At 41.0% G+C, this 12,340-nt stretch overlaps 1 protein-coding gene across 2 annotated transcripts in view; it reads right to left on the bottom strand.

The window, feature by feature from the left end:
* Positions 1-833: 833 nt before the first annotated feature.
* The window catches only part of KIAA1958 (KIAA1958 ortholog), a 175,480-nt gene continuing 163,973 nt past the window's right edge, over positions 834-12,340 (bottom strand). For both annotated transcript variants that reach the window (XM_054500532.2, XM_054500529.2), the window contains one exon: positions 834-6,863. In XM_054500532.2, the coding sequence (XP_054356507.1) occupies positions 6,057-6,863 (807 nt within the window). In that variant the 3' untranslated portion in view covers positions 834-6,056. The remainder of the gene's footprint in view (positions 6,864-12,340) is intronic.

The raw sequence follows: 12,340 nt of genomic DNA, 5'->3' as shown, positions 1-12,340 counted from the left end.
CGTGGTGGCACACGCTTGTAATCCCAGCTACTTGGGAGACTGAGGCAGGAGGATGGCTTGAACCCAGGAGGCAGAGACTGCACCACTGCACTCCAGCCTGGCCAACAGAGTGAGACTCCTGAGTCTCAAAAAAAAAAAAAAAAAGGTATATTTTTCTATGACAGTGCTATAGCCTACAGATTATAAAAATCCTCTGACCAAAATTAAATGGCAAAAGTAAAAAACCTGAGCATGTAATTGTGGCGTAAGTTAGGAACTCCTTTACTTTTTAAGCAGTGAGTCCAATGTCAAAACAGGTACAGCTTGTAAACTAACTTTTATTAGAATAAAGTCACATGACCATCTGCCCTTTAAGGTAGATGACAGGTAATATAAATTACTTATTGGATAAAGACAGAAGGTTCTCAGTAGGCAGAAAATACTGGGGAACCGCCAGGCTTTCCAGGAATGATTAAGTTCCCAAGTGAGCAATCATTTAGTAAGAGAATACATGGAGGGGTGACACAGTATGGCTTGAGAGATGAAATATTTGCCAAACAAACTGAAACTGTGTTTAATTTTCTTAAAGTTAATGGACTTCCATGGCCTCCAGGAGGCAGTTTTGTCTCATGGACTGAGCACTAGATTTGGAGTCAGAAAACCTGCATTCTCCAACTTACAAACTTAAATTCTCCAACTTATCGGTGAGATTTTTGGAATTTTAACTCCTCTGAGCCTAGATTCTCAATAAGTAAAATGGAAATAATTAGACATACCTTGTAGAGCGGTTGCAAAGATTACATGAGAATATATGGCAGCTGCGAGAAAGCATGTAACACAGTGTTAGTCAAATCTGAGCCTTCTAGAAATTTTTATTTGAACAAATCAGTAGATGTAACAATAACCACAGTTAAATGCAAGTTAATCGAATCAGTTATATTGACCACCAAGTATCTAGGAGCCCATTCTCACCTCAATGGGGGGAGGGAGAGTTATCTAATTGCTATTAATAGTAATATAACTAAAATATATCTACATATTATCCAGTGATTTTTTTGGTCTTATTACGTATTTCCTGAAATAATTAACTTCCATATGAGTTGTTTTAGCTAAATACTAAAGCACTTCAATTGAGCGCAACAATCAGATTCTGGTCAACCACTGAAAATGGAGAACTTCTGCAGATTTTCTGGACTGTAATGAACAAGAAATATTCAAAATCATAATAATAATGGGTAAACTTTGCCTGAAGCATGGACAGCCTTCCTCAAAGAAGCCTTGGGAAATTCTGTTATGTCAGAATACACATATCCGACGGAGGAACTTCCAGATGTTCATTTAGTTATCACACCCCATGGCCTCATCTTCTCTTAGAAAGGGAGGGCAGCAGTAGGTCACCACGAATCCCTCCCTCCTCCTGTTTTAATAAGGGTGATTCATTTATATGGGAAAATGCAACAAAGATTTTTACTGAGGAACACTGCCTACACGATGGAATGTTTTTCTTTTAACAGAGTATAAAAAATTCACTCCAAAAACAAAAGCATTCAAAAATATATACAAGTTTGAAACTTTTAATACATACTTCTGTTCAGAGCTGTTACCAGCTTTTAACTATGTATAGGCCTTATCTGAGACTACATTGGAGATCATGTAGAGAAAATGAGGTAACTCTTCTTTGAGGTCTTCGCTGTTTGCATTCATTGATGCTTAAAGGTAACCGGCTACTAGCTCAAAAGTTTTTAGCAATCTACATCTCATAAAAGCAACAAAGTGATGGATGTTTGATAAGGATAATATTTAAGCATTCTGTTACTTTATTTAAGTGGTAACGGTGTGGACTGTGTTAGCCTAAACTGAGAAAAATGATCAATATTCTGCTGCTTCGAGATAGCAAAATAATTTTAGAAGTTGTGGAACTTGAAAATTAAAGAAGTCTTATTCCTAAAGGCGGCATCCCAATATAGTGAGAAGCACTAAATTAGGAGATTAACTATCTTCAGGAATTAGGAATTTTGTGTCCTAGCTCTGCCACTTTCTAATTATATGACCTTGTGGAACTGCAGAAGTGTAACACGGTTCACCGTGGAGAGGATCCATCCCACTGCTGACACTTTATAGCTAAGCAAAGTGATATCCGCATTTGCCCAAGTGAGGAGTGAAGTAGCTCTGAGTCTAGTTATCTTTTGAGTACAGCAAGATGCTTCCGTTTCTACAAGAGTATTACTTTGTCCAGATTCTCCTAATGACTATGTCTATGAAAATGCTGAGTGTGGCAGGCATATAATGCTTGATGCTTTTAATAAGCTTGAATTAAAATAAAAATCAAAGTACCCAAATTTCACATTTCTTCAAACACCACTTATCAGCCAGGGCAAATTAATGTAGCATAAAATCCAAGGAAAGCTGGAAAATGCCACATGACCAAGGAGACCCTTCTTTCACAGGTTTGGTTAGGTACTTCCATAAAATTCCTTTTTGCGAACACATTAAACAATGGAAAAACCTTCTCATAAAGCCCCATAAGGCTTTTCTGTTCTTCCTTCACTTGTTTTTGCTTATATCTGAGGTATCATAGCTTGGTTGTGTTGGAGGTAGAATTCATGGGCGAAAATGTGTTAACTTGACCAGATTATCAGGTTTGGTTTCTTCTTCAAGTTTAACAGTTTAAGGGAGACAGAATCTCCATAATGGAAGAAATAAGTGGTATAATGCAAATTAGTTAAATAATATTAATTATTACCAAAAGTTATAACTAAGCTGGCTAACATTTATTGTGTGCTTATGATGTGCCTGGTACTGCACTAAACTCTTTATATTCAATTGAATCATACCCTTTAAGGTGACATCCTAACTTCTGTGCCACAGTAAGCTTCCAACAGGGAGTCTGCTTAGATTCTGGAGGTGGGGAATAGCCAGAAAGTAGGGCTCACTTTAGAGCAGATATGAAAGGTGTTGTGGACAACAGCTCACCCGAAGGACACTCTATGGGTCCTCTCATAACACCTACAGTACCACCAGCCCTGACACAGAGCCCAGGGGCAACTTGTGCTTAAGTAAACTTGTGAATTCTTGATATTTATTTGTACTTGGGAGCACAAAAAACCCAAAGGTAAGTGGAGAAAATGCTCTTTACCTCCCCACTTCTTTCTCTGGGGATTCTCCTTTCTCTTGCATTAGGCCAAGAGCAGAAAATCCTGGAGTCCCCAGACGGTAAGGTTTAGAGCTGACTGGAAGCCAGATCAACTGCCTTAGAACACCAACGAGGACTGCTACTCTGGCCCCCTTAAGACCTCGGAGGATGGCTTTGGCCAAACACATGGACAGGTGCTTCGCCATTTTCTTTATTTTTTATTTTTTTGAGATGGAGTCTAGCTTTGTTGCCCAGGCTGGAGTGCAGTGGCATGGTCTCGGCTCACTACAACCTCCGCCTCCCAGGTTCAAGCAATTCTCCTGCTTCAGACTCTCAAGTAGCTGGGATTACAGGCACCTGCCACCATGCCCAGCTAATTTTTGTATTTTTAGTAGAGATGGGGTTTCACCATGTTGGTCCTTATCTCGAACTCCTGACCTCAAGTGATCTGCCCACCTTGGCCTCCCAAAGTGCTGGGATTATAGACGTGAGCCATGCGCCAGGCCGCTTTGCCATTTTAGCAGGCTTACCAGGCTTAACCACATATTGTGCGTGTGTGTGTCTGTGTAAACATTTATGTATATGTGTGTGTGTGTATACACAGACACACACACATATACATAAATGCATAATAAAGTACCTAGTACAATGGGTGGCACACGCTGGCACTTAATGACTGTGTTTTCTTCCTCACTCTTGTTCCCCAAGGTGGCATGTCATAAACAGCTTTTAGGCTGCTTACAGTTCTTTCATTCCATCAGATGCCACTGAAGATTCGCCCTCCTGATTATTAATTATAATAGTTCACTTCAGAACCCAGGGATTTTATGGAACATCAACTAGGTGATAGGCAACACATTTGAGGCAGAGATGATTATTTAGCTGATGAAAAGCCACTACCAACAGAAAGATTACAACCTCTGGAGTAGTTATTGCTACCTTTGAAAAGGTCAAAATCCGAAAAGATCCCAGTGATTCCTAATGGCAATTTCTACTTGAATCTATTCAAATAAAAATGGAGGTTTTATTTAATTAGGCTGCAGGCTTTGCCCAATAGTTCACATAGGTTGTATTTCAGTTTAAGTGCAGAACCAACAAAACAAAATATCCTTTGGGTGTTTAGCAAACTAAAGGAAATTGTACCTAATGTTTTGTGTATTTCTTTTAAATCAAAACCCTAAGATCACTACAGGAAACCACACCAGAACATTATGTGATATCAAGTCATACACTGATAATTAAATATTACCTGTTATTTATATACAGATGGAGAAATGCCAAAACTAAGCTCTATTCAGGAAAGGTCAACTAGTAAACAAACTTATAAATGCACAGTGACTAAAAAGGGAATAACATTAAATCTTAAGGCAGCATTGGTTGAGTCTTCTCTGGTAAAGGAAGTATTACATATTTCAATGACTAGTGTATGATTTTTTAAGAAACCAATTAATTAAAATAAATACTAAAATAATGTTTTTAAAAAGAAAGAGGAATGATTTTAAGACTTCTACAAAATGAATTTGTATTAGAGTTTTAATTTGGGATTAGAAAGCATATTAGGAGCATAATGGAATAAAGTTACACGAGATTTTCCTCAAATACAAAGTCAAGGTCCCTAGGAATTGTTACTATTAATGAGCACTCTTTGAGCTCCTTTTTCACTTGTTGTTGCACTCAGAGTAGTTATTAGAAAATTCTGCTGATATTTAAATAATGTGGTCAGGTTGCATTTTACCTGAGTAAAATGGTTTCAAACTGCATTACCTACCATGATGCGCTAATTTTATAACTGCATCCTTAATGCTGAGTTTGCTTACCTGGTGGGGTGCCTAAATCATCGTGTCCCAAGTATTGGTGCCAGCCTAAAATGATGACATCTAACTGTGGTTGAAAAGTCATACATTGACAAAAATATTCCAAAGCTCTTTAATAAAGAAAGTTTGGGGATCTGTGTTTTTTGCAGCTTGTTTGGTTAACTTTTCTCGGCTAAGACTAAAAATTACCTTTAGTTGTTTTATACATCCAGTGGTATACGCTGACAGAATAATGGGATGACACGAAGAACAGATAGAAACCTCAAAAAATGTTCCAATCAAACGAGCTCTCACATGGTGCTGAGAAATAAAACATAGGCACTTCTGCTTCAGGAGGTTTTCACATTTTGATCACAGATTGGCTTTTCCAAGCCATTTTCCTTCACTACTAGAAATTCCCTCACGGTACCAACTGTCTAGTTCACTAGAAGCCTTGTTCTCACAGACACCCTTCTGGTGCGTGAATCTTTTATCATAAAATTGTCTCCATTGACAGCCGAGATGGGGTTCCTCCCGCTGCTGAGAGCCGTGGGAGCAGCCCAAGTCCTTGTCAGATGACCGAATGTCGCTTGAGGATATTCCCCGACACAAGGCTGCCTGCCCTCCAGAACCACCTTATCCACCAACAAAAAAACAAAGGCGTGTCAAGCGCAATCTGTCTCCTGGAAATAGGGAACGTGTCTGCCTCTCTCTAGTTTCTAATTGTGAGTGTAATTCAACAAAGTGTACAGTCTTCCTAACATTCTAAAGCTACTGCGCTACTGGGATTTTTTTTTAAATGACTACTTAACAGTTTCCTTTTTTTGTTTGTTTTGAGAAAACCTGTGCTAGAAAGGCACTAGAGAAAATGAATTTCCTCACTCTTGTATGTAGCAATTATACATTGTGTTAGATTCTAAAAGCTAACAAAGTTGACGCACATTTGGATAAACCATCCGAATGATTTAGACTCATCTAGTTTCATTTTAAAAAGCAAACCCCAAGTCAAAGGGAGAGCAGGCCACACCAGGGGAGAGCCGCCAGACCGGGAGGTCACACCTGGTCAGCCCCTGCCTCCGAGGAGCTCCAGCTGCTCCAGCCCTGGCCGGCCCAAGCAGGTGACAGGGCAGTGGGCAGGCCCCAGGAGGGGCTCACTGGCAGCAGCTGTGGGAGCCAAGCCTCCGAGAGACCTGAGTGAACGAGACAAAGGTGAAGTTCTCACAGTTTTCCAGCTTGACCTTCTTGGCTAAGTTTGGGACAATTCCCCGAAGAGAGCGCAGCCCCATCCTCTGCTCCTCATACCACACGCTGCCCATGTCTGTGGCCTCCTTCCTGGCAGTCAGGTAGAAGGGGGACTTGGCCTCCATTTGGGTGGGCGGCCGGTGGATGTACATGTACTTGTAGAGGAGGCAGTAAGGGCACTGTTTGTGTCCCCGGGAATGCTCATGATAGATCTTCCCGTGACACACTCTGGTGGAGCCGCTCCGACTCTCCCGCTTGACGCTGTCTGTCCGGGCAAAGTAGGGCTGGTTTTGGGGGTCTTTGAGCAGCTCGATGTCACCGTACATCAGATCCGCATGCTCCTGCAGCGTCCGCATGTTCAGGTACTGGCTGTTGTACTTGACCACAGTGGACAGGAGAGTGATAGGGCTGTCATCCCCCAGACACCCTGCCTGCCACATCTCCTCCTCGTCAGAAAGGGAGAAGTAGACGATGTTGCGAGAACGCGCGCCCGACATGCCTGCCTTACTCAGCACCCACAGCTTCTCCTTGAGTTTCTTGGTGGAGGAACTAAAGGTGCTGCTGGTGATGGAAAAGCCGACACCTGCATTCTTCAAGATGCGGTCCAGGCCTCGGCGAATAGCATGGAGCGAGGTGGCCAGGAAGTCTGAGCCGTCACTCTTCTTGACGGTGACATAAAAGTTCTCGAGCAGCTCGTTCAACTTCACTGCAGGGATCTCAAATGAGACAAACACGGAGGTTACACACTTGACACTCACACAGCCAGACCCCTCCTTCCTTCTAATCCTCACCAGGGGCTGTGTTGACATTTTGTGAGCCCTTAGCAGGACATAATGGAAAGAACAATGAATTTCAAGCTGGAAGATCTAGGTTCCATACTTGGCTCCACCTAATATCTTTAAACCTCAGTATTTCTTTTTTCTTTTTCTTTTTTTTTTTGAGACAGAGTCTCGCTCTGTCGCCCAGGCTGGAGTGCAGTGGCGCCATCTTGGCTCACTGCAAGCTCCGCCTCCCAGGTTGATGCCATTCTCCTGCCTCAGCCTTCCGAGTAGCTGGGACTACAGGCGCCCGCCACCACGCCTGGCTAATTTTTTTGTATTTTTAGTAGAGACGGGGTTTCACCGTGTTAGCCAGGATGGTCTCGATCTCCTGACCTCCTGATCCGCCTGCCTCGGCCTCCCAAAGTGCTGGGATTACAGGCGTGAGCCACCGTGCCCGGCCTAAACCTCAGTATTTCAATCTGCAAAATAGAACAACATAATCAATACCCTCTCCAAGGCTGTAATGCTTAAAGCAGAGGACCGTGAAAGAGTGTGTAAATAGTAATGACACTCCCCCCATACACATATATACATGTGTGTCTGCAAATACATCTGTATATACACACTTATTATTACTGGCTGTTTGTAACTTTCACTGTTCCTCTTGAAAGGCCCCTGGTTTTGTTTGCAAATCAGTTGCTTCCCTCTCCTTTAATAAAATTCAACCAAACGCTCTGAAAAATTCCTGAATTAAACAAACTCTGAATAACTTCATCATTGATTTCCTTGATATGTGCACAGAACATTTGGTTACTAGACATAATGCTATAGCAAAAGATGTCTGATATGTCTTTTGCACAGCAAGTTAATGCTCCTTGATTTTTCCATTGAATTTATCTGAATAGGTCCTGAAATATCTGTGGTTTAATGAGCCACAGGTTTTCAATATCAGTTGTTTGTTTAAAAGATATGAAAAAGCTGGGCATGGTGGCTCACGCATGTAATCCCAACACTTAGAGAGGCCAAGGTGGGCGGATCACCTGAAGTCAGGAGTTCAAGACCAGCCTGGCCAACATGGTGAAACCCCCATCTCTACTAAAAATACAAAATTAACTGGGCATGGTTGTGTGTGCCTGTAGTCCCAGCTACTTGGGAGGCTGAGGCAAGAGAATTGCTTACATTGGGAAGGCAGAGGTTGCAGTGAGCCGAGATTGCACCACTGCACTCCAGCCTGGGTGACAAGAGTGAAACTCCGTCTCAAAAAAAAAAAAGAAAAAGAAAAAGAAAAAGTTAATGACTATCCTGACAGAATGAGCTCCTTATTTAGAGACAGTGGGAGGAGAAGGAGAGCTTGGTTATTAAGAAAGCTTTATTTTCAAGATGGAACTATGAAGGGCAAACCAGCCCTTGCTCATGGTCTATTCAAGCTGAATACATATTCTAGGACAATTAGAAAGTCCCAATAAAATTTTTTTTTTATCGAGTAGACATTGGACAGGTAACATTCATTCTTCTAATAGCCCTTAATTAAGGAGAAAATAAAAGCTGAACTATAGATTAAAAATTAACCAAGCTGAAAACATTATATATCAAAATGTATGAGATATTGCTAAATATACATAAAAAATATACATCATAGTTTTGAATGACATTGTTAGAAAATTTTATTGAGAATAAGCAAACTGATTATTCAACTCAAAAAGCTAGAAAAGTAAACTAAACTCAAAAATCGTAGAGTGGGGTTGGGCATGGTGGCTCATGCCTGTAATCTCAGCACTTTGGGAGGCTGAGGCAGGAGGATCACTTGAGGTCAGTTTAAGACCAGCCTGGCCAACATGGCGAAACCCCTTCTCTACTAAAAAAAATACAAAAATTAGCCAGGCATGGTGATGTGCACCTGTAGTCCAGTCCCAGCTACTTGGGAGGCTGAGGCAGGAGAATCGCTTGAACCCGCGAGGCAGAGATTGGAGATTGGAGTGAGCTGAGATCATGCCACTGCACTCCAGCCTGGGCAACAGAGCAAGACTCTATCTCAAAAAAAAAAAAAAAAAAAAAAAAAAGGAGAGCGAATCAATAAAAATAAAAAAATAAATTAATGGACTAGAAAAGAAATAAATTGGGATAGATAAAAATGTAATCTTTGAAAATACCTATAAAGTCGACAAACTTCTAGCAGGTCTGACTTTATAAAGAGAGTGAGACAGGAGGAAAGGAAGTGTGTATACACCTAAACCATATTAGGAATAAGAAAGACTATACAGAAAATGAAGAGAGTAAAGAATATGAAAGAACATCACATACTTTATACATATTAATATGAAAATCTAGATAACCTGAACAATTGTCTAGCAAAATATAATTACTAAAATGGGTTCAATAAAAGGTAAAGGATCTGAATAGCCCCAAAGAGTGTGAAATGATTGTCAAAGATGTATATTGTTCCTAAAGGGATGCCTTTATGGAATCAGTTCAGCTTTTCTTTTTCATTTTTCATTTCATTTCATTTCAGAGCATAGAAAAAGACAGAAAGGCTCTTCATTTTTTTCTAACCCAAATCTGACAAATGTTACATTAAAACCCAAAGTATATAAATATAAACTCCCGAAAGTAAAATACAAGCAATTTTCATTTTGCATGTTATTAGGTTAAATAGAACGTATGCACATTAGTACCACCCACAGCGAGGGCATGGCTCTGAGACACACAGATTCCAGTTCATATGGTACCTCTCAAAACAAGGACTGCCTGTGTAACCAGGCAGGTATCCCAGCCTTGAAATGCCTCTTTTTTTTTTTTTTTTGAGACAGAGTCTCACTCCGTTGCTCAGGCTGGAGTGCAGAGGCATGATCTCAGCTCACTGAAGCCTCACCTCCTGGGTTCAAGTGATTCTCCTGCCTCAGCCTCCCGAGTAGCTGTTACTACAGGTGTGTGCCACCACACCCAGCTAATTTTTTTATTTTTTAGTAGAAACGGGGTTTCACCATGTTGGCCAGGCTGGTCTCAAACTCTTGACCTCAAGCGATCCACCCACCTAGGCCTCCCAAAGCGCTGGGATTACAGGCTTGAGCCACTGGACCCAGCTAAAATGCATTGTAAAGTTTTGTTTTCCTTTCCTTCTTAGCCTCAGAATGCAGCCTTGAAATGTAGCTTAAAACCCTTTGTTTCCCTCCTTTTTCCAGACACCAGACACTCCCTTACACCATGCACATTTATCTAATTATGTACTTATTCAACTTACACCAGGCACACTTATCTAACTATGTGCTTACTTAGAAGTTCCAGGGCTAATGTGGAGACAAACCAGGCCTGGAGACCCAGTTTCAAAATTCCAGAGATTACCTCAAGGCCATGCGTCAACAACCCAGCTATTGTTGAGATGAGGCCACCATGCTTCAGGTGGACCACGACTCAAGATAGCCACTGGAACAAGACACAGAGACCTTGTGCCCAGCAACACTCCCGCATGCCTCCCATTCCCAGTTCCCTTTTTAAGCCCCTCTCTCCAGCCAAAGTTGAAAATGGTTTCTTTAAAGCACTAGCCTTGGCCATTTCCCCACTGCCAGCTCTGGAATAAAGTCACTTTCCTTTCACTGCATCTCATCTTTGTTACTGGCTTTGCAAGTGGTGAGCAGCTGCACCTGTGTTTGGTTACACCTGTATTATCAAGTTAAATTTAGGACTGCAGTACAGCAATACTGCATCAAAACAAGGGGGGATTATTGTAGAATGTAAAAATGATTCAATCTCTTTTTTTGTTTTATAGAGTAGTGCCATGAGTTTTTGTTGGATGAATGGATTAATGACAATACATTCAACGCATTATGGGAAGATATAGAGGCATCAAACCTATCCTGTGGGCATCATGGGAAGTGTTTGACTCCTGAAGTGAACACAAAATGATTCCATCTTAATAAATATTTTAATATAATTGACATTCACACATTAAAGCAAAAAGTAATATGAACTTATACATACTTGAAAAGTATTTGAAAAAAATGTGACATCCATTACAAATTTTTAAAAATTCAAATTCAAATTTAGATAGGAAGAAAAAGATCCTCTTACTACGATGAAGTGTAATTTACAGGCAAGAGCTAGAAAAACTGTACCCACAATGAAAACATTCAAATCTTTCTTATAAAGTCAGGAACAGGAAGAGCTTACTGAATATCACTGTTATTATATAATACTGTTCTGGAGGTTCTAACCAACCAGATAAGACAAGAAAAATAATTTATATATACACACACATCCATATGCATGTATATGGGAAAGGAAAAAGACAAAATGTAATTGCTTTCTGATAATCTGGTTGTTGGTCTAGGAAACCCCAAGAGATTCAGCTGAAAAGCTATCAGAGTAGGTTAGCTGTATGCAAACTATAAGAAAAACAGCTTTTTTATATACCAGCGATAACCAGTTAAAATAACTTGCCAGTAACCATTGCACTAAAACAAAGCTGGCTTTGGATTTTTACGTTGTCACTTGCAACTCCCTACTTGCAGCTGGTAAGCTCTCTTCATAGTAGTTGAGACTCCTTTGGTTGCAAGAGACAAACCAAACTTGAAGCTGAGGCAGAGAGGGATATCAGAACGAGTGGACTGCAAGGCTGTCAGGATTCTCATCTTCCATCTCTGCTTCTTTGTGCAGAGTGGCTTTTTTCACATAGCTGCAAGCACAGCCACCTAGCACTCCCCCAAATTTACGTCTTAAAGCTTCAGGTTTAGCAAGAGACCAACTCTCATTTTCAGGAGAAAAACACCACAAAGAAGGACTCTGATTGGCCCTAATCCAAACAACTTGCCAAAAGGTAGTCTATTCTATCCATGCTCCTAATGTGATAGCTCCTGCACTGACCATGTGGATTATAGGAGAGGAACGGTTCCTGAATAAGGGGTGCTGAGTAGAAAATCTTACTTTTTATGTTAGTGCTTTCAACAAAAACCAAAAAGCAAATCTTTGATAGTTTCCTGTGCCCTTGGGATAAATTCCAAACTGTTTACTTTGTATGCAAGTCTTCACAATCTGCTTCTGACAGTATGAGAAGACAGCTACAATTTCCCCTTGCTGTACACACACCCTTTGGCAATGAGACTTTGCTGCTTCTCCAATCAAGTAGAATCCATTTTCCCATGCCTTGAATCTGGGCTAGCCAAGTGACTTATTTTAAACACGTGACTTACTCTGCAGAATATGGCAGAAGTGACAATGCGTGAATTCCAAGCCTTCAAGGAATGTGTGAATTCCCAGGCTTCAAGGGGTTCTGCTTTTGCTGCTTTTGTCTTTTTTAAGACAGAGTCTCACTCTGTTGCCCGGACTGGAGTGCAGTGGCGTGATCACGGCTCATTGCAGCATCTACCTCCCGGGTTCAAGCGATTCTCTTGCCTCAGCCTCCTGAGTAGCTGGGATTACAGGTGCACACCACCATGCCC

The sequence above is a fragment of the Pongo pygmaeus genome, chromosome 13 (genome assembly GCF_028885625.2).
Source record: "Pongo pygmaeus isolate AG05252 chromosome 13, NHGRI_mPonPyg2-v2.0_pri, whole genome shotgun sequence".
In the NCBI taxonomy this organism is placed as follows: Eukaryota; Metazoa; Chordata; class Mammalia; order Primates; family Hominidae; genus Pongo; species Pongo pygmaeus.
Note: the sequence above shows the minus strand (reverse complement) of the source record. Positions and strands in the feature narration are given on the sequence as shown.